Raw genomic sequence first — 25977 nt, forward strand, 5'->3', positions numbered from 1 at the left:
GCCGGCCCGTCTCGGTTGCGAACAGGCAAAAGCCCGGGCCACCTCTAACGAGGTCCTCTTTCCCAGAGGCTCCTGGTCGCTCCTCCCCACCCCCTCCCGAGCCCGCCTCTTCCTATGGGCGGGGCTACCGGTCGGCGCGGCCGGGCTCGCGCCACTGCGCACTCGCGGGAGGGCGGTACCACGGCGGCGGCGACATGGGGGGGCGCGGAGCAGACGCCGGAAGTAGCGGAGGGACGGGTCCCCCCGAGGGGTACTCAGCGCCGGCCGCCTCCGCCAGAGCCGCGTCCAGAGCCAAGGCCCGAGGGGGTGGGCGTGGCGGCCGCCGGAACACGACGCCCTCCGTTCCCTCTCCTCGCGGAGCGGCGCCGCGTCGCTCGTCTCCATCGGCTGCCATGAGCGAGCGCCTCCGCCCCAGGTGAGTCCGCAGGGCACCCTCTTCCCCTCAGCCCCTCTCCCGGTGTTGTGTCGTGGGGTACACGGAGCCGAGGGGGGTGCGACGCGGAGTCCGAGCGAGCCTGGGCCCTGCGAGTCTCCGTGTGGGTGCCTTGCTGTCCGGGCGGGGAGAGGGGAGGGATGCTTGGCTGACTGGGAACCTGGTCCCCGGGGGCGCCGGAGCGGTGACTCCTCAGGGCCCGGGTCGCCCCCCGACCCCATCTTAACTCCCCCCGCCCCCCCCCATCTTTCCCTGTTTGGAGTGAAGTCCGGTCGGTCCCGGCGGAGAGAAGGGGGCCCCAAAGCTTCCCTGTCCTAAATTTAGGAGGGTGGGGGGATGGGAGAATGGCCGATGTTCGAGAGGAGCCTCTCGGGGGCCTGTGAGGGGACGGCGGGGCGGGTAGCCGATCTCCCCAAGGTCGGGAAGAAGGACTGGGCTTAACTCCGCAGGACGGAAGGGTTAGGTCAGATCGAAGCCCTTGTGCCCTGCTGGGCCGTCGTAGACGCAGAATGGGCTAGGGCCAAAGTGATGACCTGTGGCTTCCCTCCTCGGCCATAGCGTGAAGAGCATGCAGAATTCTAAACAGTTTGGGTGCGGAGCCGTTTGACTCCGAAGGCTGGAGGTAGGGCTATATTGCGACGCACTTTTCCTCCGAGCCTGGACCCGGGGCTTAACCTGGAGAGTGCTGAGGATTCTTTTCCTTTTTCTCATTTCTCACCTCTGTGAACAGGTTAGGGAGGAAAATGTTGGGATTGTACCCGGGAATGGAGAAGATGGACTTTATTTGGAATTAGAACAATCCCTCATCGTGGAGTTTGAACTGAAAACTATAGATATCACCAAGTCCCATCTTTCATTCTTCTGATCAGGAAGCAGATTTAGAAAGCTCAGTTGGTTTACCTGGGTCTTTCTATGCCAATACTTTGGCCATCTGATGCGAAGAACTGACTCATGTGAAAAGACCCTGATGCTGGGGAAGATTGACAGCGGGATGAGCAGGGGACAACAGAGAATGAGATGGTTGGATGGCATCACCGACTTGATGGACATGAGTTTGAGTAAACTCTGCGAGTTGGTGATGGATCAGGAGGCCTGGTGGAGCTGCAGTCCATGGGGTTGCAAAGAGTTGGGCACAACTGAGCAACTGACGGAGAAGGCAGTGGCATCCCACTCCAGTACTCTTGCCTGGAAAATCCCATGGATGGAGGAGCCTGGTAGGCTGCAGTCCATGGGGTCGCTAAGAGTCAGACAGGACTGAGCGACTTCAGTTTGACTTTTCACTTTCATGTATTGGAGAAGGAAATGGCAACCCACTCCAGTGTTCTTGCCTGGAGAATCCCAGGGACAGGGAAGCCTGGTGGGCTGCCGTTTATGGGGTCGCACAGAGTCTGACACGACTGAAGCGACTTAGCAGCAGCAGCAAGACTGAACTGAACTTCTAGGTTCACTGTTCTCTTCATTTTTTTTTTTTCCCCAAAATAATCTTAGTGAGGCCTGAGTGAATGAGACGGGGGTTGCCTGGGTAAATTATGCTGTAGGTTTTTTTTGTCTCTCTGTATTCAGTGATTTTTGAATGTAATTGACAGTCTTTCCATGGGGACCCGGAATTAATATCCTCTAGATATCCTAGAGGATATTAATTCATAGGGTTGAGATTCTGGAAGGCATCTTGGAAGTTCTTTAGTGCAATAGTGAAAATCAAGAGTTCTCCAAACTTCTGCATATTGATTTGGGTCATGTAGTGAGAGAGCCATAAAAACCCTACTTGTATATGAAGGAAGAGTGGGCTGAATTTGAAATTAGGGGCCCAGTGTACCAACTTGCTACTGAGATTAGTCACGAGATCCTTACGTATAGTAAGCCTGATATAACTGCCAGTTTTTTCCTTCCCACACCCAGTTTGTACTTCCAGCAGTCCCTCGGGATGTCTCACATATCTGAAAAAGTCTAAATATTTCTCTGAAAAACATTCCTGTTATCCAGTGCTGTACACAAATACACTGGATGCGCTTATAGTCCTAGCAGTCCCTTTTATCTCGTTCACACAATCTCACATGGTAAGTTCTTTACTGTGAGAGAAGTCATGTGAGCTGGCATGCTTTCTCTGCTCCCATGTGTTGTGTAGTACAGTGGATCAGATCCAGCTGTCTTAGCATCTTCAAGTCGGTTCAGATCTGTGGATCTGTTTCCTCAATTTTAAGAGGAAGCGTTGGTCTATGATGGTGGGTCTTCATACAGGAGGGGTGGGTATGGGTATGTGTGCCTGTGCTTGTTCAGTTGTGTCCGACTCTTCAACCCCATGGACTGTAGCCCAGCAGGCTCCTCTGTCTATGGAATCATCTAGGCAAGAGTGTCAGAGTGGGTTGCCATTTCCTCTCCAGGGGATCTTCTCCACCCAGGGATCGAGCCCACCCTCTTGCATCTTCTGCGTTGGTAGGTGGGTTCTTTACTAGCTGAGCCACTGGGGAAGCCCTGCGTGGGAGGGAGGTCCCTACTCCAGTTAAAATATCCATTATCTCTTTTATAAATTGAAGGATCTTTTTTTTTTTTTGGTAGGGTGAAATAGTTCTGTCATTTTTTAAATAAAGTTTGAAAACCACTAGTCTGTGTATTCTAGGATTTCTTCTGTGCTCAGTCTCTAGGAGGGACAGGAGGGTTGAGGAGAAGTGAAGTGATGAAAAGTGATGTAGTCTGCCATCCTGAGAAGTAACAGATGCTAAACAATAATCTGTAACTAAATGGCTAGGGAGAATGTAATTAGTTATAGGGTGGCTGCTCAAATTATAACCTGGCATATGGCATTAATGTTAAAAGTTACAATCTGACTGATTGTGTTGAGCATGAAGCTAAGGTTTTGTAAAATATTCATGATGTTGAAAGAAATGCTTCAAGGATGAATTCTGCAAAGAGCTTAGAAAAGGAGAATGAAGAACATTTAGGGCTCATTCTTAATCCAGAACCATCCAAAGGAGAGAACTCCCAAAAGGCCAGAGAGATCCTTCTGGTACCTGGAGACATCAGCTAATTATGAGGCAGGAATATTTCATGTGACTTTCTCAGTTTAATTGAAATCTTCAAAACCAGCCCATCCTCTTGACGTTCATCGTCTTGTCACTAGAAAGATAGTAACCTTCTCTCCCATTATAAATGAGGAAATTGGAAAGTTGTAGTCAGACCATGAGTTTGCTGGCAGTGACTCAGCAGCCCCGGCACAATCATCTGTTGGAACACCGATAAAAGAGGAGTTGGGGGACCGTCACCGTCATTCGAGGAGTTTCTCTTTGGGCGGCAGCTGGCCTTCCACCAGTGTTCTGCAACTGTTGTCAGGATGGGTGTAGCGATTTCTTGGTTCCACTAGCACATCCATTTAATGATTATTAAAGCCTGATATTTATCTAGTTTTTAGCCTCCGGTATTTCAAGGTAAGATCTAATTCCCTGAGAGAAAGGTGAGGAGATCTTATTTTGTATACAGCTGAGTCTTAGGATGCTGCAGTCCTTTGGGTCGCAAAGAGTCAGACACACTGAACTGAGCTGAGGCTTAGACCGGTGTAGCCCCTGCCGGTTGGCTAGTGCTTCCTCAGAATCATAGCCCCCATCTTATCATTCCAAGCCTAAACTGGGTCTATACTCATCGATTAAAATGTTAGATGCGTTCACAAGTAAGAGAGAATTAAGCTCAGGGTGATAAATTTAGCCAACGTCCCGACCTGATCAAAGCCCCTCTACTCACATAGAACGTGTAACTGTACTGAAGATACTGTGCGTTCAAATTCAGTATTTTCCAGAAAGCTCTCTTACCCTCTAGATAGAGCAACTTGAACTCTGAAGAGCTTTCATTATAACAGCTTATGCTGCTTTGTATAAACCAACCTTTCGCCAGCTCTGTCCAGTAGAATTTTCTGTCCCTCTTCTGTCCATGGTAAGTGTACTGGAGCGGGTTGCCATTTCCCCTTCCGGTGGTCTTCCCGACCCAGGGATTGAACCCAAGTCTTGTGTGGCTCCTGAGTTGCAGGTGGATTCTTTACTGCTGAACCACCAGGGCAGCACAGTTCATGCAGTTTGACTTAAAAATGTACCTCCTCTAATAATTTCTGTTTTCTAACTGGAGCTTAGAAGTCCAACCAGCACTGGTTCTTACACAGAAAACATACAAACTCTGTCTCCGTCATACACCTCAGAATACTTGACCGAGAAAGAGGGGGTGATTTTTCTTTAAACCTGGACATTTTAAGCAACTGGTGCTGCAGTGTAACAGTAACAAGCTGGAGAAGTAACTTCTCTTACAATACCAGGTGGTGCAGCCAGCCATCAAGTTAATGTGTCCAAGAGCCGCCTTTGCAGTGATTGTCCAGAAAAGTAATTTGATGCATTAGAGGGCAGAGAGCTTTTGTGTTAATGTGATATTTGGGGGAAAATCAGAGATGAAAGAAAGTGAAAGAATAGAGGCTACCTCCAGCCTCTAATGCTCTTCGTGTGTAGCACCATTTTTATAAGGATTTTAAGCGTAAATAGGCAAAGGCAGCCATTCCCGTCTTAGATGCCACATGGACAGGAGTAAAATTAGGGTAACTTGGGATGGTAATTTCAGGAAATGGAGGAGGAGATCACCTTAATTAGGTGGAGTTGGAGCACTTAGTCATCAGTGTCTTCCTGCGCTTGTTTATTCCCAGTAAGCATTTCAAATCGTCAGGCTTCTTTTTAGAAATTAGTTGTACTAATTTAAGCTCTACCTTCCTCCTGTTATTTTACATTTTTGCTCTTCTAACTTTTTTGCCTATTGGGATTATCATATGACGATCTATCTCTCAGGCAAGAGGGCAAATTTAATATGTTTAAATTACAGTTTGAAGTGTGCAGAAGACCAATTCTTTTTTTTTTTTTGTTCTCTTTGTGGTTTAATTCCAGGAAAAGGAGAAGGAATGGCAGTGAAGAAGACCACCATCTCCCCCCACAGACCAAAAGGAGCAGTAGAAATCCTGTCTTTCACGATTCTTGGGACACAGAGGTAGGAAGTGTGGTCGAGAGCACCTGCTGTTTGCACTGCTTGAGCCACTTCTGGGTAATGAAGATTATTCTTTGAGTAGGGAAAAGGGATCTGACTTGATTGCAGTGTTTCTAACCTTTTTTTTTTTCTTTCTTCTGAGTCATGGCTGTTTTGAGGATGCTACCCACCTTCTCCACAGCAAAACAGCCTGTGTTTGCATGTAATAATACATACAAATGCCCAGAATTTGTATGTTATGGGTTTTATGGACCTCTGAAAGCCCATCTTTGAACCCTTGTTGGTATTTCAGAAGCCAACTTCTTTTCTTTTTTTTTTAATATATGGACCATTTTAAAAGTCTTTATTGAATTTATTGCCATATTGTTTCTGTTTTATGATTTGTTTTTTTGACCTTGAGGCATATGGGATCTTGGCTCCCAACCAGGGATGGAATCTGCACTCCCTGCATTAGAAGGCGCAAAGTCCCAATCACTGGATAGGGAATGAGCCTCTGAACTGAGGTTTCCTGGGTGCTTCATTGTCCCTCCTGTGCACTTGAACGCCTGGTCTGCAGTGGGGCAGGGAAGCTGACCAGATGCTATTGTTAATAAATGATGCACCTGAAGCTTTGACCCTCAACAGTTGTCGGCCTAAGAGAGAAACTCTTCGCTGCAGAGGTCCCTAAGCCCCAGCCTCGTCATTTAAAGCAGAACTCCGTGCCTCCCAATTCTCGCATAACCAGAATAATTTGTACTTCAGTTCTTGATAGTAGGATTTGATCTATATCCGGTCTTTAGCAGAAATCCAAAGTAACTCCCTCAAGGAGGGAAAAAATCAGTAACTGTCAGGTAGGTAATCCTCATTCAAGAGCAGCTGATGCACCCCAGAGCAGACTCGATTCTTCTACGTAGAGACTGAATTTTCTGTAGCTTTTATCCCCCCTTTTAAATCCTCGTATCATTTTTCCCCCCGTTAGAGTAGCAGAAAAGTATTGAGCTTTTGGTTAACGTAATAACTAGGGAATTTCACAGATGGAAGAAAACCAAAGATTAAAGGCTGCCATGAACATCTAACGATAAGAATTGAGTTTCCATGATTCTTTTGAGTTAAGACTATTCATTAAAAGAGTACATGATGGTTACTTTCATGGTATCAGTGTAAATATCTCTTTACTTGTGCCTGTACATCAGACCTGCTATATGATGTTTGCATGAGTTCAAAGGTACAGTAGATCTTTTTATTTATTTATTTTTTGTATTGATCTTTTTCCCCCTGCGTCTACAGTTCTAATGCTTGAGAGCAGGAGTGTAAATGGTCATTTTTTTTAAAAAAACAAGCATTTCTGCTCTCTCCTTTTGAATAACACTCCCTAGTGTTAGGTTTGGTTGTATTCCGATTGCTGTTTGTAGAATGACCTTCACTCCCTTGCTGATGCCCATGCACTGGTCTCACAGAAGTTGGTGCATTGTTGTTCAGCCTGTGGGTTCGTGTGTGCTGTTCTTGTTTGTCCAGAGAAATTCAGTGATTAAACCACTCTGTAGGTATTAGTTGGAAGCATGGACTGGATTGCCCTGGTAATAATTAACAGTCAGTAAGACGGTAGGTGTTGCAAGAGGGCATCAGAGGGCAGACACACTGAAACCATACTCACAGAAAACTAGTCAATCTAATCACACTAGGACCACAGCCTTGTTTAACTCAATGAAACTAAGCCATGCCCGTGGGGCAACCCAAGATGGGCAGGTCATGGTGGAGAGATCTGACAGAACGTGGTCCACTGGAGAAGGGAATGGCAAACCACTTCAGTATTCTTGCCTTGAGAACCCCATGAACAGTATGAAAAGGCAAAATGATAGGATACTGAAAGAGAAACTCCCCAGGTCGGTAGGTGCCCAATATGCTATTGGATATCAGTGAAGAAATAACTCCAGAAAGAAGGAAGGGATGGAGCCAAAGCAAAAACAGTACCCAGCTGTGGATGTGACTGATGATAAAACCAAGGTCCGATGCTGTAAAGAGCAATATTGCATAGGAACCTGGAATGTCAGGTCCATGAATCAAGGCAAATTGGAAGTGGTCAAACAAGAGATGGCAAGAGTAAATGTTGACATTATAGGAATCAGCGAACTGAAATGGACTGGAATGGGTGAATTTAACTCCGATGACCATTATATCTACTACTGCGGGCAGGAATCCCTCAGAAGAAATGGAGTAACCATCATGGTCAACAAAAGAGTCCGAAATGCAGTACTTGGATGCAATCTCAAAAACTACAGAATGATCTCTGTTCATTTCCAAGGCAAACCGTTCAATATCACAGTAATCCAAGTCTATGTCCCAACCAGTAACACTGAAGAAGCTGAAGTTGAACGGTTCTATGAAGACCTATAAGACCTTTCAGAACTAACACCCAAAAAAGATGTCCTTTTCATTATAGGGGACTGGAATGCAAAAGTAGGAAGTCAAGAAACACCTGGAGTAACAGGGAAATTTGGCCTTGGAATACGGAATGAAGCAGGGCAAAGACTAATAGAGTTTTGCCAAGAAAATGCACCCTCTTCCAACAACACAAGAGAAGACTCTATACATGAACATCACCAGATGGTCAACACTGAAATCAGATTGATTATATTCTTTGCAGCCAAAGATGAAGAAGCTCTATACAGTCAGCAAAAACAAGACCAGGAGCTGACTGTGGCTCAGACCATGAACTCCTTATTGCCAAATTCAGACTTAAATTGAAGAAAGTAGGGAAAACCACTAGACCACTCAGGTATGACCTAAATCAAATCCCTTATGATTAAACAGTGGAAGTGAGAAATAGATTTAAGGGCCTAGATCTGATAGAGTGCCTGATGAACTATGGAATGAGGTTCGTGACATTGTACAGGAGACAGGGATCAAGATCATCCCCATGGAAAAGAAATGCAAAAAAGCAAAATGGCTGTCTGGGGAGGCCTTACAAATAGCTGTGAAAAGAAGAGAAGCAAAAAAAAAGCAAAGGAGAAAAGGAAAGATATAAACATCTGAATGCAGAGTTCCAAAGAATAGCAAGAAGAGATAAGAAAGCCTTCCTCAGCGATCAATGCAAAGAAATAGAGGAAAACAACAGAATGGGGAAGACTAGAGATCTCTTCAAGAAAATCAGAGATACCAAAGGAACATTTCATGTAAAGATGGGCTCAATAAAGGACAGAAATGGTATGGACCTAACAGAAGCAGAAGATATTAAGAAGAGATGGCAAGAATACACAGAAGAACTGTACAAAAAAGATCTTCACGACCCAGATAATCACGATGGTGTGATCACTCACCTAGAGCCAGACATCCTGGAACGTGAAGTCAAGTGGGCCTTAGAAAGCATCACTACGAACAGAGCTAGTGGAGGTGATGGAATTCCAGTTGAGCTATTTCAAATCCTGAAAGATGATGCTGTGAAAGTGCTGCACTCAATATGCCAGCAAATTTGGAAAACTCAGCAGTGGCCATAGGACTGGAAAAGGTCAGTTTTCATTCCAATCCTAAAGAAGGGCAATGCCAAAGAAAGCTCAAACTACCGCACAATTGCACTCATCTCACACGCTAGTAAAGTAATGCTCAGAATTCTCCAAGCCAGGCTTCAGCAATACGTGAAGCATGAACTTCCTGATGTTCAAGCTGGTTTTAGAAAAGGCAGAGGAACCAGAGATCAAATTGCCAACATCTGCTGGATCATGGAAAAAGCAAGAGAGTTCCAGAAAAACATCTATTTCTGCTTTATTGACTATGCCAAAGCCTTTGACTGTGTGGATCACAATAAACTGTGGAAAATTCTGAAAGAGATGGGAATTCCAGACCACCTGATCTGCCTCTTGAGAAACCTGTATGCAGGTCAGGAAGCAACAGTTAGAACTGGACATGGAACAACAGACTGGTTCCAAATAGGAAAAGGAGTACGTCAAGGCTGTATATTGTCACCCTGCTTATTTAACTTATATGCAAAGTACATCATGAGAAACGCTGGACTGGAAGAAACACAAGCTGGAATCAAGAATGCCGGGAGAAATATCAATAACCTCAGATTTGCAGATGACACCACTCTTATGGCAGAAAGTGAAGAGGAACTAAAAAGCCTCTTGATGAAAGTGGAGAGTGAAAAAGTTGGCTTAAAGCTCAACATTCAGAAAACAAAGATCATGGCATCCGGTCCCGTCGCTTCATGGGAAATAGATGGGGAAACAGTGGAAACAGTGTCAGACTTTGTTTTTCGGGCTCCAAAATCACTGCAGATGGTGATTGCAGCCATGAAATTAAAAGACGCTTATTCCTTGGAAGGAAAGTTATGAGCAACCTAGATAGCATATCCAAAAGCAGAGACATTACTTTGCCAACAAAGGTTTGTCTAGTCAAGGCTCTGGTTTTTCCTGTGGTCATGTATGGATGTGAGGGTTGGACTGTAAAGAAGGCTGAGTGCTGAAGAATTGATGCTTTTGAACTGTGGTGTTGGAGAAGACTCTTGAGAGTCCCTTGGACTGCAAGGAGATCCAGCCAGTCCATTCTGAAGGAGATCAGCCCTGGGATTTCTTTGGAAGGAATGATGCTAAAGCTGAAACTCCAGTACTTTGGCTACCTCATGCGAAGAGTTGACTCATTGGAAAAGACTCTGATGCTGGGAGGGATTGGGGGCAAGAGAAGGGGACGACAGAGGATGAGATGGCTGGATGGCATCACTGACTCGATGGACGTGAGTCTGAGTGAACTCCGGGAGTTGGTGATGGACAGGGTGGCCTGGCGTGTTGCGATTCATGGGGTCGCAAAGAGTCGGACACGACTGAGCAACTGATCTGATTTGATCTGACACGTACTTTTTACCTGTCATGGTAACCTGAACCTGCTGGTATGCCCTCAGTTTCATCACGTTTACCGGCATCTGGTGCTGTTGAGTAATGTGGCCAAGCAAACCCAGGGAGTGCTGGAGCAGCAAATGGCAGGGGGGGATACCTTTAAAATGGAAAGTTAAGTCCTGAATAATTAAATCTACCACTGGAGTATATCATTATATTTATAACGTAAAAATAGCCAGTTTAGGGACATTTGGGTGCTCGTTGACAGTTGTGTACAAAGGGGAATATAATAATAAGTCATTACTAGTGGATTCTTAATTTTACTAATTTGCATATAAAGTGTATTGTTAGTGAAAATAGTATCTTTTAATTCTAAGCTAGGGCCAACAAGGTATATTTCTTTAAAACACTTAAGAGAAACCATTTCCTGTGTCTTTCTTTAAATACTTAAGTTTAGAATTTTTTTCTTGTAACATGAACAACTTTCATTTGGTTAATTTCCAAAACTCACCGTTTTCTCCTAAATGTAATAATATTGGCAGGTACTGGGAAATAAGGCATGAGATGTTGGACTTATTTTGAACTGTGCCACAAGTTAAGTCATGCTTATCAGTAAAATGGAGATGGTATGAGCCTCTTTTTTCCTCAATTCTAGGAAGCTGAAGAATGTGAACCGACTTGCCAGATTAGTTATGTAAAGAGAAATTCTGAATCTACTTGTACATTTTTTTCCTGTCACTTTGGTGGGTGTTACGATCTCTACTTTTTAGATGGAAAAATTGGGCCACAGAATAATAAAGTCACTTGCCCAGAGATACATAGCTAGTACAAGGCAGGTCAGTGAGCCCCAGAATGTGAGCTATCCACAGTGTGAACCATCTCCCAGAAGACAGATCAGAAGGTCTGAGGGACTTTGCTAAATATATCCAGTGCTGCTAGGTCCTGGGCTTCTCTTGAATCATGGGAACAGAGAAGAATATTTTTCCCCAGTTAATGCTCTGAAATTGTATTAGCTCAAAAGCAAGTTTAGTAAAGAAATTGGGGTTTGGTGTTCTTTTCAACTCTGATTGGTCTTTGCCTTGAAGACTTTGAATATTTACTCCAATGGCTTAGATTTAATGCCTTGGGAGCTTTAGGGTAGTGTTTTGAAAATTGAGATCTAATTTACAGGTATAGGAATAAAAAAGGGTTTAGAAAGCCATTCTAGATGATTCCTGGTAGTTAAGGTCTAAAGCAGGTTCGATTTTCTGTCTAGTGAGTATGTGAAGTGATTGGTCACTTTGTGTCTTCCTGTTGAGTCCTTTCCAAAGATAGCCCTATTCCCTGACCTCACACAGTGACTGGATGGGTAAAAACTAGCTGAATTTAATTGATTTAGGTTGACCTTTTCTTTTTTTTTTTTAGGCTGACCTTTTCTTAGGCTGGCTGTTTTGGTTTGAATTGTAGCTTTGGTTATAGGAATGATGCTCTTTATTTTCAGCTTGAACATCTTTCTTTACAAAAACTACACTGGATACTTCCACTGAGTCTGGCCTCTGGGGTGTAGGTAAATGCCTTACAAGAAGTACTGCTACCTGAGTGAATAAAAGCTGTACGGTTTTTAAATACAAAGACTCCAACTTAAAAAAAAACTTTATTTCGCTGTGCCAGGCAGGACTTAGCTGTGGCATGCAGACTCTTAGTTGCGGTGTGTGGGATCTAGTTCTCTGGCCAGGGATCGAACCAGGGCCCTCTGCATTGGGAGCACAGACTCTTAGCCACTGGACCAGCAGAGAAGTCTCCCCCACCCCACACCTTTTTTTTTTTTTTAAATACTTTTAACTTACCAAGACTGAGCTTTTAAAGATCTTTTGGATCACTATACAATCACAGCAGGTAGAGAACGAGAAGATGTGGAAATAAAACAGAGGTGGCTTAACTGGAACAGCCTCTGTCTTGTTCTTGTGTCTGCTAGAAGGGAAATCTTTGATGTCATATCCCTGGAACCCCAAGAGTGTTTTATTAGGAGTGCAGACGCGTGGCAAAAACAGCAGAACCAGGGGGATCTGTGCATTGTTAAAACTAGGATCCCATAAGTCCATTTGTCTTAACTGATAAGAATTAGCAGAATGTTAGGTGATTTTTTTTTTTTTTTTCAACAGTGTGAATTTATATGACCCTGGGAATATTTAGCATAGCTTTGTAAGAGGGTATTTTAAGACTTTGTTTTTGCTCACTCTTATCGTTAATCTGTCTAGGGTAGTAGGACCAGCCTGAGACAGAAGTCTGTTTTGGCAGACTCGGGGTGAGACGTCAAGGTTGTGTACTTAAAACCCTATAGCAGGGGACTTCCTTGGTGGCTCAGTGGTAAAGAATCCACCTGCCATTGCGGGAGACACAGGTTCGGTCCCTGACCTGGGAGGATCCCACATGCCATGGAGCAACTAAGCTCGTGCACCCCCAACTCTTGAGCCTGTGCTCTGGAGCCCAGGAGCTGCAGCTGCTGAAGGCCCTAGAGCCTGTGCTCTGCAAGAAGAGAAGCCACCGGAATGAGATGCCCTCGCACTAGAACTGGAGAGCAGACCTGCTCGCCGCAACTAGAGAAAAGCCTGTGCAGCAATGAAGACCCAGTACAGCCAAAAATAAACATAAATAAATTTAAGAAACTATTAAAAAAAAAACAGCCCTGTAGCAAAGTAACTGAAAGTATTAGGTTGGTGCAAAAGTAATTGCAGTTTTTGCAACATTGAAGTTTGCCATTTGATATTGAAATACAAGGCTTCCTAGGTGGTGCAAGTGGTAAAGAACCCACGTGCCAGTCCAGAAGATGTAAGAGACTCCGGGTTCTTTCTCCAGGTCAGAAAGTGGGCATGGCAGCCCATTCCAGTATTCTTGCCTGGAGAAGCCCATCAACGGAGGAGCCTGGCGGGCTACAGTCAGCAGGGTCACAAAGAGTTGGATACAACTGAAGTGACGTAGCACACATACACATTGGAATACATTCTAGATACATGTGGTTATGTTACACATCATTTTAATGTGCATTTGTCGCTTTTGTCTTTTTTATATGACTTATTACTTGCTGTTTGTATTTATTTTAGACAATAGAAATGATGTTAGATAAAAACCAAATTCTAGCAATTTCCTTATTTGAGTTCAAAATGGTTCGTAAAGCAGTGGAGACAACTTGCAACATCGGCAGTGCATTTGGCCCAGGAACTGTGATGAACGTACAGTGTGGAGGTGGTTCAAGGAGTTTTGGAAAGGAAATGAGAGCCTAAAGATGAGTGCAGTGGGCGGCTGTGGGAAATCGACAGCGGTCAGCTGAGACCATCATAAAAGCTGATCCTCTTACGGCTACACAGGAAGTTGCCAAAGAACTCACTGTTGACCATTCTATGGTCATTTGGCATTTGAAGCAAATTGGAAACGTGAAAAAGCTTGGTAAGTGGGTGTCTCATGAGCTGACTGGAAATGAAAAAAATCGTAGTTTTGAAGTGTCATCATCTCTCATCCTGTGCATCAACAATAACCATTTCTCAATTGGATTGTGACATGTGACAAAAAGTGGATTTTATATGACAACTGGTGGCGACCAGCTTAGTGGTTAGACTGAGAAGAAGCTCCAAAACACTTTCCAAAGCCAGCCTTGCATCAGAAAAAGTTATGGTTACTGTTTGGTGGTCTGCTGCTGATCTGACCACTACAGCTTTCTGAATCCCAGCGAAAACATTATGTCTGAGAAGTATGCTCAGCAAATCAATGAGATGCACTAAAAACGGCAATGCCTGCACCTGGTCAACAGAAAAGGCCCAGTTCTTCTCCAGAACAATACCTGATCACATTGTCATGCAACTGGTGCTCACAAGTTGCCTCATATGCCGTATTTACCTGACCTTTTGCCAACCAACTCCCACTTCTTCAAGTGTCTTGACAACCTTTTGCAGGGAGAACTCGTCCACAACCAGCAGAAGGCAGAAAATGCTTTCCAGGAGCTCATCAAATCCCGAAGCAGGGGTATTTATGCAACAGGAATAAACAAACTGATTTCTCATTGGTGAAAATGTGTTGATTGAAATGGTTCCTATTTTGATTAATAAAGATGTGTTTGAGCCTAGTTATACTGTGGTGTTGGAGAAGACTCTTGAGAGTCCCTTGGACTGCAAGGAGATCCAACCAGTCCATCCTAAAGGAGGTCAGTCCTGGGTGTTCATTGGAAGGAATGATGCTAAAGCTGAAACTCCAGTACTTTGGCCACCTCATGGGAAGAGTTGACTCATTGGAAAGGACTCTGATGCTGGGAGGGATTGGGGGCAGGAGGAGAAGGGGACGACAGAGGATGAGATGGCTGGATGGCATCACTGACTCGATGGACGTGAGTCTGAGTGAACTCCGGGAGTTGGTGATGGACAGGGAGGCCTGGCGTGCTGTGATTCATGGGGTCGCAAAGAGTCGGACACGACTGAGCGACTGAACTGAACTGACTGATACTGGTGTAAAATTCATGGTCCAAAACCATAATTACATTTGCACTGACCCAATAACTTTTTAAAAGATCCATTCAAAATGGAGGAACACTGCTTTCAAAAGTTTTAGAAGTGTTAGTCACTCAGTTGTGTCCTATTCTTTTTGACCCCCTGGACTGGGGCCCACCGGGCTCCTCCGTCGAATTTCCCAGGCAAGAATGCTGGAGTGTGTTGCCTTTTCCTACTCCGGGGGATCTTTTCAACCCATGGATCGAACCTGGGTCTCCCACATTGCAGGCAGATTCTTTTATCGTCTGAGCCACCAGGGAAGGCTCACTGTTCAAATTCTTGAAATATTTGTGATACATTGCATCAGCTCCGAGCACGGATAGCTACCCAAGCAGTTTCATCTTGAACCTGACTGTTGTCTTGTTGAATAATGAGGATACGTACATGTTTTTAGGCAGGAACTTCAAACAGATGATGTAGCCCAACTCTCTCTTGTAAGAATATGCACTTACTCACGGACACAGACAAAGTGACCCCTGTATTTTCTTCTCATGCATATTTAGGAAGTAGTTTTAATTGGCCTACTGAACTTACTTGGAGTCTTATGGGCCCACTGGTATTAGCAGACCTGGAGCTCTCTCAAGTCATTGGGCACTTTGGGAGCACAGTTTTAAGTTAGAAGCCCTGATGGACTTGGCTGGGATCACCTCTTGCACGTAATTCGCACTCTGCAGTGGCCTTAGGATGAACTTCATTCTCACTCTAGGGATGGAGTGTGTAATACAACCAGCAAGATTTTTTTTTTTTTTCTTTTCTTTTCAGGCTCATGTAAATTAAAAGCACCACTGAACTGGGAGATGGATGTGAGGGGAAGTCAGGGCTTGAAGGAAAATAAAATACAATGTTGCTCTGCTTTTCTAATTAAGAGAAAGCATAGAGCTCTAGGTAATAAATGTACACGTGTATTCCGGCGCTCTCTATGAAGCAGAGACTCACTAATTAACAGTACCGCCTGGGGGACTTTCTAAAGGTTATTAGTAGAAAGTCTTCAGAGTTATTTTGTTCCTACCACGGGTTTAAGTGGGCTTTCTCTTAAACTGACTTCACACTGTGGGAAGGTAAAATTCAGGGCAGCCTAGCTGAGCACCAGGCTCTCTTGACCTCTACTGTATCATTGGAGCCACGTGAACTAAGAAAAGGAGCTTCGGCTTCTCTGTCCCCTGCTCCACGATTTAGACGTATTCTTCTTTCTGCCAGAAACAGTACGTGTCCCTCTGCCTTCTCTCAGGCTTTTGAGTGCTTTTTTCTGTTACTTCTCCCTTCTTGGCCCTCCAAACAGTCTGATCCAGAAAAGCTCCACCAAGCGGGGGAAATGCAATTTTTTCTTGTCTCAGATTTTATAAGACAAAACGATTGATTTCTGCATATATCTTAAGGCTTTGCTAGAGACTTAAAATTTAGTTTTACACCTTCAGGGTTAAAAGGAAATAATGGTCTTTCCTTTATCCCATAAAGTTACGATCTGTTAGAGTACTTTTCAGACTTTTTGAAGTGGTCCCATAGAAATGCTTCATTTTGTGACCCGTACGTACCGAATATACTTGTGCATTGTTGAGAAGAAGCCTCACGGAACCAGTACCCTTATCGTGTGGCACTGTTTATATTATGCCGGTTGCTGCTGGCCCATCTGTGGATGGTGACATATTCCCTGAAGCCCCCGTCGCCCAAGTGCCAAGACAGGTCCAAGTAGGAACGAGTGCACCTCTGAAAGAGATTTGTTTTGTTTTCACCTTTAATGATAGTATGTATGGAAGGTTTTATGTGTATTTAAATAACAAAGAAAGTGCATTTACCTGGATTCCTGGGTTCTCAGTAGGTTCTCTCTTAGTCTAAAAGCATCATCAGTTTGCTGTCTGTCTGCTAATTATTCAACTGAAATAGTTCAGAGGTTCTTAAGCTGTTACATTAAATGAGATGAAACAGCCTTCCTAAAATCTTACTGACAGTATCATTGTATTTTTTAAGTCTCAGTCTTAGAGTTAGAAAAAACTGAAGACCTTACTCTCTTTTGAAGTAGCACTCTTTAGTTCTTTTAATGACTGCATTTTGTTCTCAAAAGAAGTATTTTTTTTGTAGAAGCTATAGAAAATAAAGATTGTTTTAAAGTAGGTCTAAATGCTAAATATTTTGGCATGTCTGTCCTTCCAGAATATTTTTGGTGTCCTTATGTGTATACATAAGCACTTTGAAAACCAGCAGACTTACTGTACATTATTCTGTAACCATAAAACGCTGTTAAAGACCTTTCTTCTTTAGTATGTGTAGGTCTCCGTCGTCACCGCTGGCCAGCTGCGTAGTTCCGTCCTGTGGATTACAGTTGATGTGTTGCATTTTATGTGTGTTGTGTTGTGGTTTAATCAGTCGCCTCTAGTTTTAGACAGTTAGGTTGTCTCCATTTTTAGCTATTACAAACAAGGCTGCTCTAAAGATTTTAAGACATGTCTTTAAAACTGAGCTACAGGATACTTAGAACAGACTAGAAATTGAAGGTATTTGTGTCCTTTCCCCTTTTTAACAGCATTTGTACGGCCATCTTTTCTGTTTATTGGAAAGAATTTCCGTATTTTCTCAGAGTAGTTATCACCTTTGCTGTTAGGGTGTGAAATAATCTAAGATATAAACTTGACTTGCTAGATATGGATTCTAGTTCTTGCCTTAATTTTCAGACAGTGCTTGTAACGTGAAATGGCAAAGAAAAGCAAAGAGGAGGCAAAATGCTCTTGGTGGTGGGTATCTTCCCTAGTCGAGTGGCCTGCTTGCCACCTGGCACGCTAAGCTGCGTATGCCGGCGGCAAACTAGGTCAGGGGAGACTTTTCATGGAACACTGTTTTTCTGTTTGAATTGGCTTTGACTTCTTAGGTCTTCAGGTAAATGTACAGTAATTGCTGCTGCTGCTAACCCTACCGTGTGGTCTTATTCAGCCTCTTAAAATGCTTCCATGAGTTTGTTTTTGTAGAAAGATGGGATAGGTTGTCTCCTACTGCCTGTGGGCAGTGGGCTCCATGACCTGTTAGTATAGGTAACTGCAGATGATTTGGTGGGCCGTGGTATTTCTTGGTTTAAGAATGCACGTTCGTGAACATGGCTTTCTTTGCCATGTCAGTTTATATACATGTTGGTAGGTGTAATTTCTTATCAGAAAATGAATAGAACTAGCTTTTTAAAAATCATGTTTAAAGTATCTGGAAGCATATATGTGTTTATTTTTATAATGAAAACACTGCAAAAAGTTGTAGGAAACGGTAGAAAAAAATCACAAACTAGAATTCCTCCATCTAACATAATCATTGTGATCTGTTTCTTTCCAGTCTTTTTCCTAATCTGTAGATTTCACATGATGGAAGGCAGGCATTTTAAAACCAATGTTTTCGTCTAAGGGAATATAAATTTAGATGTGTCCTCCCCCAAGAAAATTCTACACAAGAGCATTAACCTCCAGAGTTCTTTCTCCTCATGCGTTGACTTCTTTCGGCACGCTGTCGTGTGGAGCTGTGAATGGATGGAGAAGGGCGCTGCTGACCGAGTTACTGGAGCTGTTGCTTGATTGTGTGGCTCGGTGGTGTCCTGTCTTGATTCTCTGTGACCCCGTGGACCGGAGCCCACCAGGCCCTTCTGGCCACGGGATTTCCCAGGCAAGAATACTGGAATGGGTTGCCATTTCCTCCTCCAGATCTTCCCGACCCAGGGATCAAACCCAGGTCTCTTGCATCAGCATATGGGTTCTTGACCGTCTGAGTCAGCAGGAAAGCCCCAGGGTATCTGAAGTTAAACCCCAGTAGAGCTCCTGAGACCCCAGCAGCCTCACTGTGACTCATGTCTCTTTCCTGTTTCAGTCTTCGAGCAGTGACAGCGGCGGCAGCAGCAGCAGCAGCATCAGCAGCCCCGACAGGGCCAGTGGGCCGGAGAGCAGCTTGCACCACCTCGCCGCCGGGCCTGGCCCCCACACCCCGCAGCCCGCGCCCGAGCCATCCGCGCTGTGCCAAGGCCCCTACTTCCACATCAACCAGACCCTGAAGGAGGCCCACTTCCACAGCCTGCAGCATCGGGGACGGCCCCCCTCGTGACGCGCCGGCAGACTCTTGCCTTCTGTGAAGGGACAGTGCTGTGCAGATTTGATATTTCAAGTTAACGATGTTTTAAAAAAAATTGCACAAAAAATGCCTGTTGGCTTTTCAGTCTATATTTGAGATAATAGGTTAACAGGCTGTTGTTTACTTGTGGTTTGCTGCACTATTGCAATTTCCAAGGGGCTTTGAAGCAGTTTTTTATAGGATTCTTTTAAGGGTGGGAATCAAGGGAACCATAGGAGGACACCTCATCTGTGTGTTGAACCCATAGTTTGTCCAGTTTAGACTGCTTTCCAGGTGTGTCAGTTAGAAATTCTACTTTATGTAAAAAGGCCTTTTAAAACTGCAGGATCTTCAATTTTTTAAATAAACTAGTAAAGAGGATCTACTTTCCATGAAAAAAAAAAAAAAAAAAGATTTTTTTCCAGAACACAGAAAGCTGGACCAGTCTTGCACTGAAGTGAACTGCCATGCTACCTCTTAGCACGTGGACGTCCTGTTGAAAGTGCTGTCCTCTGGGACAGGACGGTCAGACCCCGGATAGACTGAGTGAGTCAGCTCCCTCCCTGTAGCCGTCTTCTCTCTGCTATATATTTGTATTTCCAGAGAGAAGGGCTTTCTGATTCATGGACCCCAGATAGCTTGTTAACTGTTATTCCTCCAGAGCTTGCGTCTCAGACATAGGAAACATTGCTCAGCTCGGACAGTTACGGAACGCGTAAGTGACTTCCGGTCTCAGGCACCACCTTGTCCCCTAGCAGCTAGTGTGAGCTCCCTGGTTAATTCCGCCTTGCCGTGTGAGAAGGCACCAGTGAAGGCTGATGCAGTATAAGCTATAGGAACTGAGGCCTGGAGTCACGACTGCTGTGAACTCTGGGGCATGGACTTCACTGGCTCTACATGTAAAGTCATGCCCGCCCCAACAGGAACGAGGGGGCCATGTGCCACCACGGCCACCGCAGAGACTGGTGTGGCTCAGAAAAAAAGGGGCAGAGTCACTTCTAGGAGAAATAACGCAAGAGTATTTATTTAGAGAGACGGAGCGTCCTCGTCACTTGGTCATGCTGGAGAGCCACCCGAGTTTGAACAGCGAGGGTGCGGCCGAGTCTTCCTCGTCAGCGACCAGCTGCCTGAACAGGGAGCCGGCCTGCCTGGGGTCGTCTGCCCGGGAGAGCGCCGGCGGGGCCGCCTGCCGCTGTGTGGAGAGGAAAGTGCCTTAGCGTCCACCCGGACCCCCGGCCGCCCGCCCCCCACTCTGCTCGGGGGTCCACGCGGCGTGCACACGGCGGGTCTGAGCAGCACGGCCAGCTCCCGGAGGGCCCTGCTTAGTCCAGATGGAAGAGGACACGCGGCAGACTGAGGGGCTGTGGCGGGACAGCCGACACCGGGAGCGAGGACTGCAGGAAGGGGAGCGTGTGCCTCTTCCCCGTGGCAGGTTCCCCTTGGGGGCAGAGCTGAACGGTCAGCTACTGGAAGGAAAGTGGACAGCTGTGGGGAAAGCTAAGAGCACAGGTCTGGGCTCAGGAGCAGGAGGCTTGTGCACAAACTTTCCCCTCCTCACACCTTACTCCCATCTCCCAAGTTTTAAAACCTGCTGTTGATTGAGGATTTTGGACCTGACTGGGTTTGATGGCAGGGAATGTGGAAAGGAGACATCGTGAGTACTTTTATCCAACCAGAGAGCAAACGAGGACCACATGCTGGAAGGAAGGGAGCAGCTGTGTGAGCTCTCAGACACACGTGTACACAACACACTTCAGAGACCCCCGGAGGACTCCCACAGCTATCCTAGCAGATGGCAGCTTACAAGACAATGTCTATCAACAAGAACAGGTGAAACTCGAGGAAACAGACTCCCTACCCGCCTGAGAGAAACGAGAGACGAAACCATCGCTGAAACAGCAGTTTTTTTTTCCCCAAATAAGTACAGTCGTAGTGCTGGGTTAGCAGTTAACTCTTCTACCCTCTTAATCTTAAACACAAGCTGTAATCTCGGTCTGTCCTGCACATTTTCTACAGCTTTGGCAGCCTGAGAGTCATTTCTACCATGAGGCTACTTGATAGTGTCAGTGGGCATCTTTTAAAACCTCTCTTAGCTCAAGCTAGTAACATCGTGTACTTCCTTATTGCGCCGCCATTAAAAGCAGCATTAGTGCACCTTGTCACTCGGTTCTCCATCGGTTATTTGAGGCGGGGCTGAGCGGGTGGCTTGGTGGGAGGTGGGGTGGGCTCCCTGGGGAGGAACTCTCGGTCGGACACTCACCTGGGCTTTGGTGTCCATGCTTCCGCCAGCTGACTTGGCCTTTCGTGTGCTTGTCATGCTCAGCGGAAGAAGCCCAAACCTGCCAGACAGGACGAAGGTGGCTCAGTGGAGGGACTGGGGGGGGGGGGGGGGGCTGGGGGCCAAGCAGGGGCCGCTCAGCGTCCTTACCTGATCTGGCTCGACGCCAGCGGCAGGATGTTGTGGGCTTCTTGGGAGTTGAACGTACTGCTCCTGGGGGTGAACTGGTTCTCCGGACCTGTCACCAGTCCAAAGAGAACCTGGGGGACGAGAGACGGGACGCAGTGACAGGCTGCGTGCTGCGCTGCCCAATTAAGAGAGAATCTGTCCTGTCAGTAATTGGTCACTACTTTGTCTCTAGCCATCCTGGGGTGGGGTATGTTCTCTAGAGTATGTTAATACTGCAAATCATTACCAGCAGGTCAGACTCTCAGAGTCGAGTAGCTCTGATTCTATTCCTCTTTCTGAAGCCCTGATAAAACTTTTGATAGTCCTTACCCACAACTAAAGGGGTCATCCCATTGCCTGGGCTGTGAGGTTTGAGGTTCAATCTAAACCTCTCTCCACCTGTGACTGACTAAATTCAGCTGCGTCTTGGCCGTCCCCACCCCTCAGTTGCGTGGTGGGCAGGTCTGGGCTGTGACCCGAGCCCCTGTCCCTTCATGCAGAGCGAGCGTGTTCTCCCGTGACTTACGGAGGTCCGCTGCACGAGGCGGTTGAGGTTGCTGTGAAGGTGGGGGGTGAAAACGTCCAGGTCAAATGGGTCGATGAGCGTTTCCAGGTAGTCAGCCACTTTCTCAACTCTTAACAAAAGGGTTAAGGTGGTCATTCTCCAGCTTTTGTAGGACAGAAACCAAGCTCGGGCTGTTGTAATGCTAGAGAAGTCCTGGAACAGGGGGGTCTGTTCTGTGTAACTGCTGCCTTAGCACTACTTGTCACTGATCACTGTGCTTAAATAATCCTTAGGAGTTTGAACCTGGTGGGATGTCTTCTAAGTGAAGTACATAACTTCCCCATATTGTTTTCAGGGAGGGCACCAGAGGCTCAAATTACACCTAACAGTTGGTAGGTGGACTCAGAGAGGAACAAGACCTACTGGAATCGATCCAGCGGGTGGCCATTCTTTATCTTGCTGGTAACACGAGCCTGAGTTGTGTTGAGAATAAACATAGGGAATGGGCAGGAAGAGGCGGATTCCTGCAGCTTCCCTGAAAGGGGCTGTGCAAGTCAGGAAGAGACGCGCTGGAAGGGTGGGCACGGCTACCTGGAGTCCTGTCTGCAGCGGCCGCTTTTCATCTCTTCACCCTTGGCTGTCAGGACTACACTGAGGTAACGCAGATCATAGAGCAGCTGCAGTGCCCGATTCTGGGTCATTGGAAAGGCGCCTTCTTTCTGCAAATGAATTTCCCGTCCCCACCCATTAAGGGAGATGGCCTGTCAGGTGAGAATAAACAGCTTCGTGTTTTGTCTGCGTTTCAGCTGGTTATTTCAGAAGCTTTTTATACTCAGGAGGCCAGTTTTATCTCATGACAACAACAAAAGCAACTTAAGTAGAAACTTGGTCTTCAACAAAACTAAAAACCTAATGGCGGGGAGGAGAGTCGGTCCTTAGAAAAAGGTCTCAGGTGCTGTAGACAGTCATTTTCAAGGAAAAAACTCCTGGCCTGAAGGGGGTGGCCTTTTGAGGACGCTCAGGAGAGACTTGTCTGAACTCCTTCCCAAGTCAGGAGCTGGTCCATCTTAGAAACAGGACTGATGAAATGGGAGTAAGCCGGAGGCGGGGGGCTTACAGCAGGCGACGGGCGGGGGGCTGGGCCATGTGTGCCCCCTGACGCGGGTGGGCTCTGCTGCTCCACTCCCCCCACCTCCGCTCCCCAGCGCCCCATCCACGTGCCCACACTGCGTCCTGAGCAGACGGGTTAATGATCTGCCCAGAGCCGTGCTGACCACCTGACACGGCTGGGCGTGGACAGCGCCTCTCTACTTTGAAGTTGTCGTCCCTGCCGCCTCATGGAACCTGCTTGGCCCTGGGAGTGGGTGTGATTCAACTCCTGGAGGCGGAAGCACTGCCCGTTAAATTGCCCAGGGCAAGCAGGCCTTAACACCTGGACTCCTGGATGGGAGCTGCCCAAACCCCAGAGCAACCTAGGGTCTTGACTTCTGCTCTTCGTGGGAAGAAGCCCGCAGGCCTACCTTGAGCTGCTTGGCTTCCGAGAGCCTCTCGTAGGCGGCAGCTACTCGGCCCAGGCAGCTTTTCAGCATCTCCTGCAGTGTCACCTTTGGCAAGGCGTGGCCTCCAACCCGATTGATTTCTTGGCACAAGCTAAACAGGAAGGACTGCACATACCAGGACGGCTAGGTGGACAAAGGAATGCTGAGTTGCCAACTTGCACTGATTAAACGAGACGCGCGGACAGTGGGCTCCAGCAGCCTAACGAGGCTTCCGCTGCGGGACTCTGACCCGGCCAGCCCGCCCCCTCAGAGCAGACCAGTGGACGGACCCGAGTGGCGTCTGCCCTCCTTCCCCTGGCGGCCTGGGCTCGACCCGCCACGCTGCTCTCCGCTGGTGAGTCCACTGCAGGGCAAGCTGTTCTCTAACCAGCACAGAGTCTGTGCTACAACGGGAAAGCAGCGTGAATGGCTTCTCAGACCGCCCACGTGCTTGGCCGTCCGCCCACTTTGCCCCACAGGAGAACGGCGCACATACTATCCGCTCTTCCTCAGGAGCCGCATTTGGTTGATCTTTCCTCAAGTCTCTCCTTTCCATAAAGCAGGCTTTCCGCTCATGGTGGCCCCTGCTCACCTGTACAGGGAGTCGGATTTTGGACGTGATGCTGCTGCCAGACTCCGCTTCCTCCTGGATTTCCAGTTCATCCCAGCTGGTGGCTGTGGCCAGGATGGAGCCAGCATCGTCTACGAGTAATGACTGGGCGAATCCATGAGCCAGAACCTGGTGATGAAACCCAGATATCCACACAGACCACTCAGAGCCTCTGCAGAGTTTTCGTCAAACTACTTGAGTGATGGTGTGGCCAGCTCCCGCCGCACAGGTTGCCTGTGGACGGCGAGTGGCCGAGATCACTTCCTTCTGACCAGCTGCTGATATCAGCGGTGGGGTCTGGCTGCCAACTATGCTACACAGGGGCCCCTCTGAAGACCCCAGTGGGGGCGACAGGGCTTATATTTATGTTGAAGATCAGAAAACAGAGACCCTCGTCCAGGAAGAAAAGTCTTTCATTCTCATCAGATCAAAGGAAAGAAAAAACACAATCCAGCGTTTCAGTCTCTAAAATCTAGGCTAAAATAAATGGGCAGTTTTTACGCTTGAGCTCTCTGGCAGAGATAAAGCAAGTGTGAAACAAGAACGGTTATTCCCTTACTATTAAAAGGCCTCGCTGAGTTTGGCCAGCCTGGACTATGACAGAGGGGCAAGGTGGGGAAGGAAGCCTGGCAGGCACGGAAGGAGCGCGCTGATGGGTCACTCACCCTCACGACCGCCGAGCCCCAGACCCGGTAGCCCGTCACGCTCCGCTGCAGGAGGAGCTCCTTCACGTCCTGCCACCTGGCCTGTGTGGGGAGGACCTCCTGTGCCTTCCCCTTCCCCTGTTTCTTCAGAGCCCGGGAGTCCTGGGCGGGCTTCTCGGGGCTCCCCGATCTTCCCAGGATGCACTGCTTCAGGTGGGGACACAGCTCCCCCAGGGACTGGCAGAGTCGGGCCATGAAGAGGGCGGAGTGCAGCTTGGCCCCGTCAAGGACGTCCTGCTGCCCTTGAATAGCCTGTTCGATGCTCTGCAGCTCCGCCTGGATGCAGTCCGTGATGTCCCGGATGCAGGCCGTGGAGTGCGTCCGCAGTGTCTCCTGCACCGTCTCCGCATCTGCAAATCTGTCGAAGGCGCAGCTCTCGGCTGCCGCAGGGGAGGTGTCCTGGCGGGGCAACGGGTCACCAGAGGGGAGGTAGGCCAGGAGGTCCTCCAGTTTCACCTTCAGTTTTGAATCCAGGGCAGAGCAGAAGCTCTGCACGCAAGGGCTAATGGCCTGTGCCTTCATGGAGAGCCCACTGCCCTGAAATGGAGCCCGGCTGGACACGCTGACCCAGGCGGCGTCAGAGGGCAGGTCGCTGGGGCTCTCGGACCAGAGGAAGACGGCCATGTTGTGCTCGAAGTGGAGGTGCTTGCTTGAAGCCGAGCTGCTGCTTTCAAGCTCCTGCAAGGCTGAGGTGAGGAGCTCTGTGGAACTGCTGGAGATGGAGTCGAAGCCTTCTTTGGTCAGAGTCTGAAAGAGAGGGGAGAAGAGTTCAAACCCCACGTGCTTCCAGGAAATCTCAACCTAGAGCACCGAGTGGCAGACTACCCCAGCATCCAGTGTTCTCCCCGACGCTCAGAGAGATGGCCCAGTGGCGGCGGCAGAGGGGAGCGTCGTCACTGATGGGGGCGGACGCATCCCCAGCCTCCCGATGGGGGCCTGGTCTCTTACGCAGCAGCAGACTCTGTTCATTTTTACAGCTCATTATTCAGAAGAGTCACCCCGGGAATAAGTCAGCAGGGAAAGAACATACTTATAGGAAGTGGTGGAAATCTATCCAGACAGTCAAAAGGTGGCACCGGGCAGGACTGGCTAGCAGGCAGCTGGCCTGTGGACTTCGCACCTCACCTGCAGCCGGTCAAGGAACAGCTGCTGCATCAGGTCCTCCCAGAACAAGAGCGGCTTGTCCAGGAGCCGCCGGCAGACCACATCCCAGCTGTGATGGATCGACTCGTTGGCGAGTAACCCCCACACGGCGTCTCGGATCCCCGCCAGCCCCTTCGTGCTCGTCACGTACATCAGCAGGCTGCTGATCCCGTTTCTGATGTCTTCATTACACCTGCAACAGAA

The 25977-nt window shown here is 47.4% G+C and overlaps 2 protein-coding genes across 3 annotated transcripts in view; one reads left to right on the forward strand and one right to left on the reverse strand.

Moving 5' to 3' along the window:
- Nucleotides 1-143: 143 nt before the first annotated feature.
- FAM104A (family with sequence similarity 104 member A) lies at nt 144-20989 on the forward strand. Its single transcript, XM_027518939.1, has 3 exons — nt 144-415; nt 5341-5440; nt 18591-20989. The coding sequence occupies exons 1-3, from the start codon at nt 195-197 to the stop codon at nt 18819-18821; spliced, it is 552 nt and encodes a 183-aa protein (XP_027374740.1). The 5' UTR covers nt 144-194; the 3' UTR covers nt 18822-20989.
- COG1 (component of oligomeric golgi complex 1) overlaps nt 19827-25977 on the reverse strand; it is a 12170-nt gene continuing 6019 nt past the window's right edge. Inside the window, exons 6-14 of one of the 2 annotated variants that reach the window (XM_027518923.1) lie at nt 25756-25966; nt 24592-25377; nt 23909-24055; nt 23299-23460; nt 22370-22497; nt 21800-21908; nt 21256-21365; nt 21088-21166; nt 19827-20019 (exon numbers count right to left, since the gene is read on the reverse strand). In XM_027518923.1, the coding sequence (XP_027374724.1) occupies nt 19876-20019; nt 21088-21166; nt 21256-21365; nt 21800-21908; nt 22370-22497; nt 23299-23460; nt 23909-24055; nt 24592-25377; nt 25756-25966 (1876 nt within the window). In that variant the 3' untranslated portion in view covers nt 19827-19875. Of the gene's footprint in view, nt 20020-21087; nt 21167-21255; nt 21366-21799; nt 21992-22369; nt 22498-23298; nt 23461-23908; nt 24056-24591; nt 25378-25755; nt 25967-25977 lie in introns of both variants that reach the window. The other variant, XR_003506904.1, reaches the window with a different exon arrangement.

Source organism: Bos indicus x Bos taurus, chromosome 19, assembly GCF_003369695.1.
Source record: "Bos indicus x Bos taurus breed Angus x Brahman F1 hybrid chromosome 19, Bos_hybrid_MaternalHap_v2.0, whole genome shotgun sequence".
Taxonomy (NCBI): Eukaryota; Metazoa; Chordata; class Mammalia; order Artiodactyla; family Bovidae; genus Bos; species Bos indicus x Bos taurus.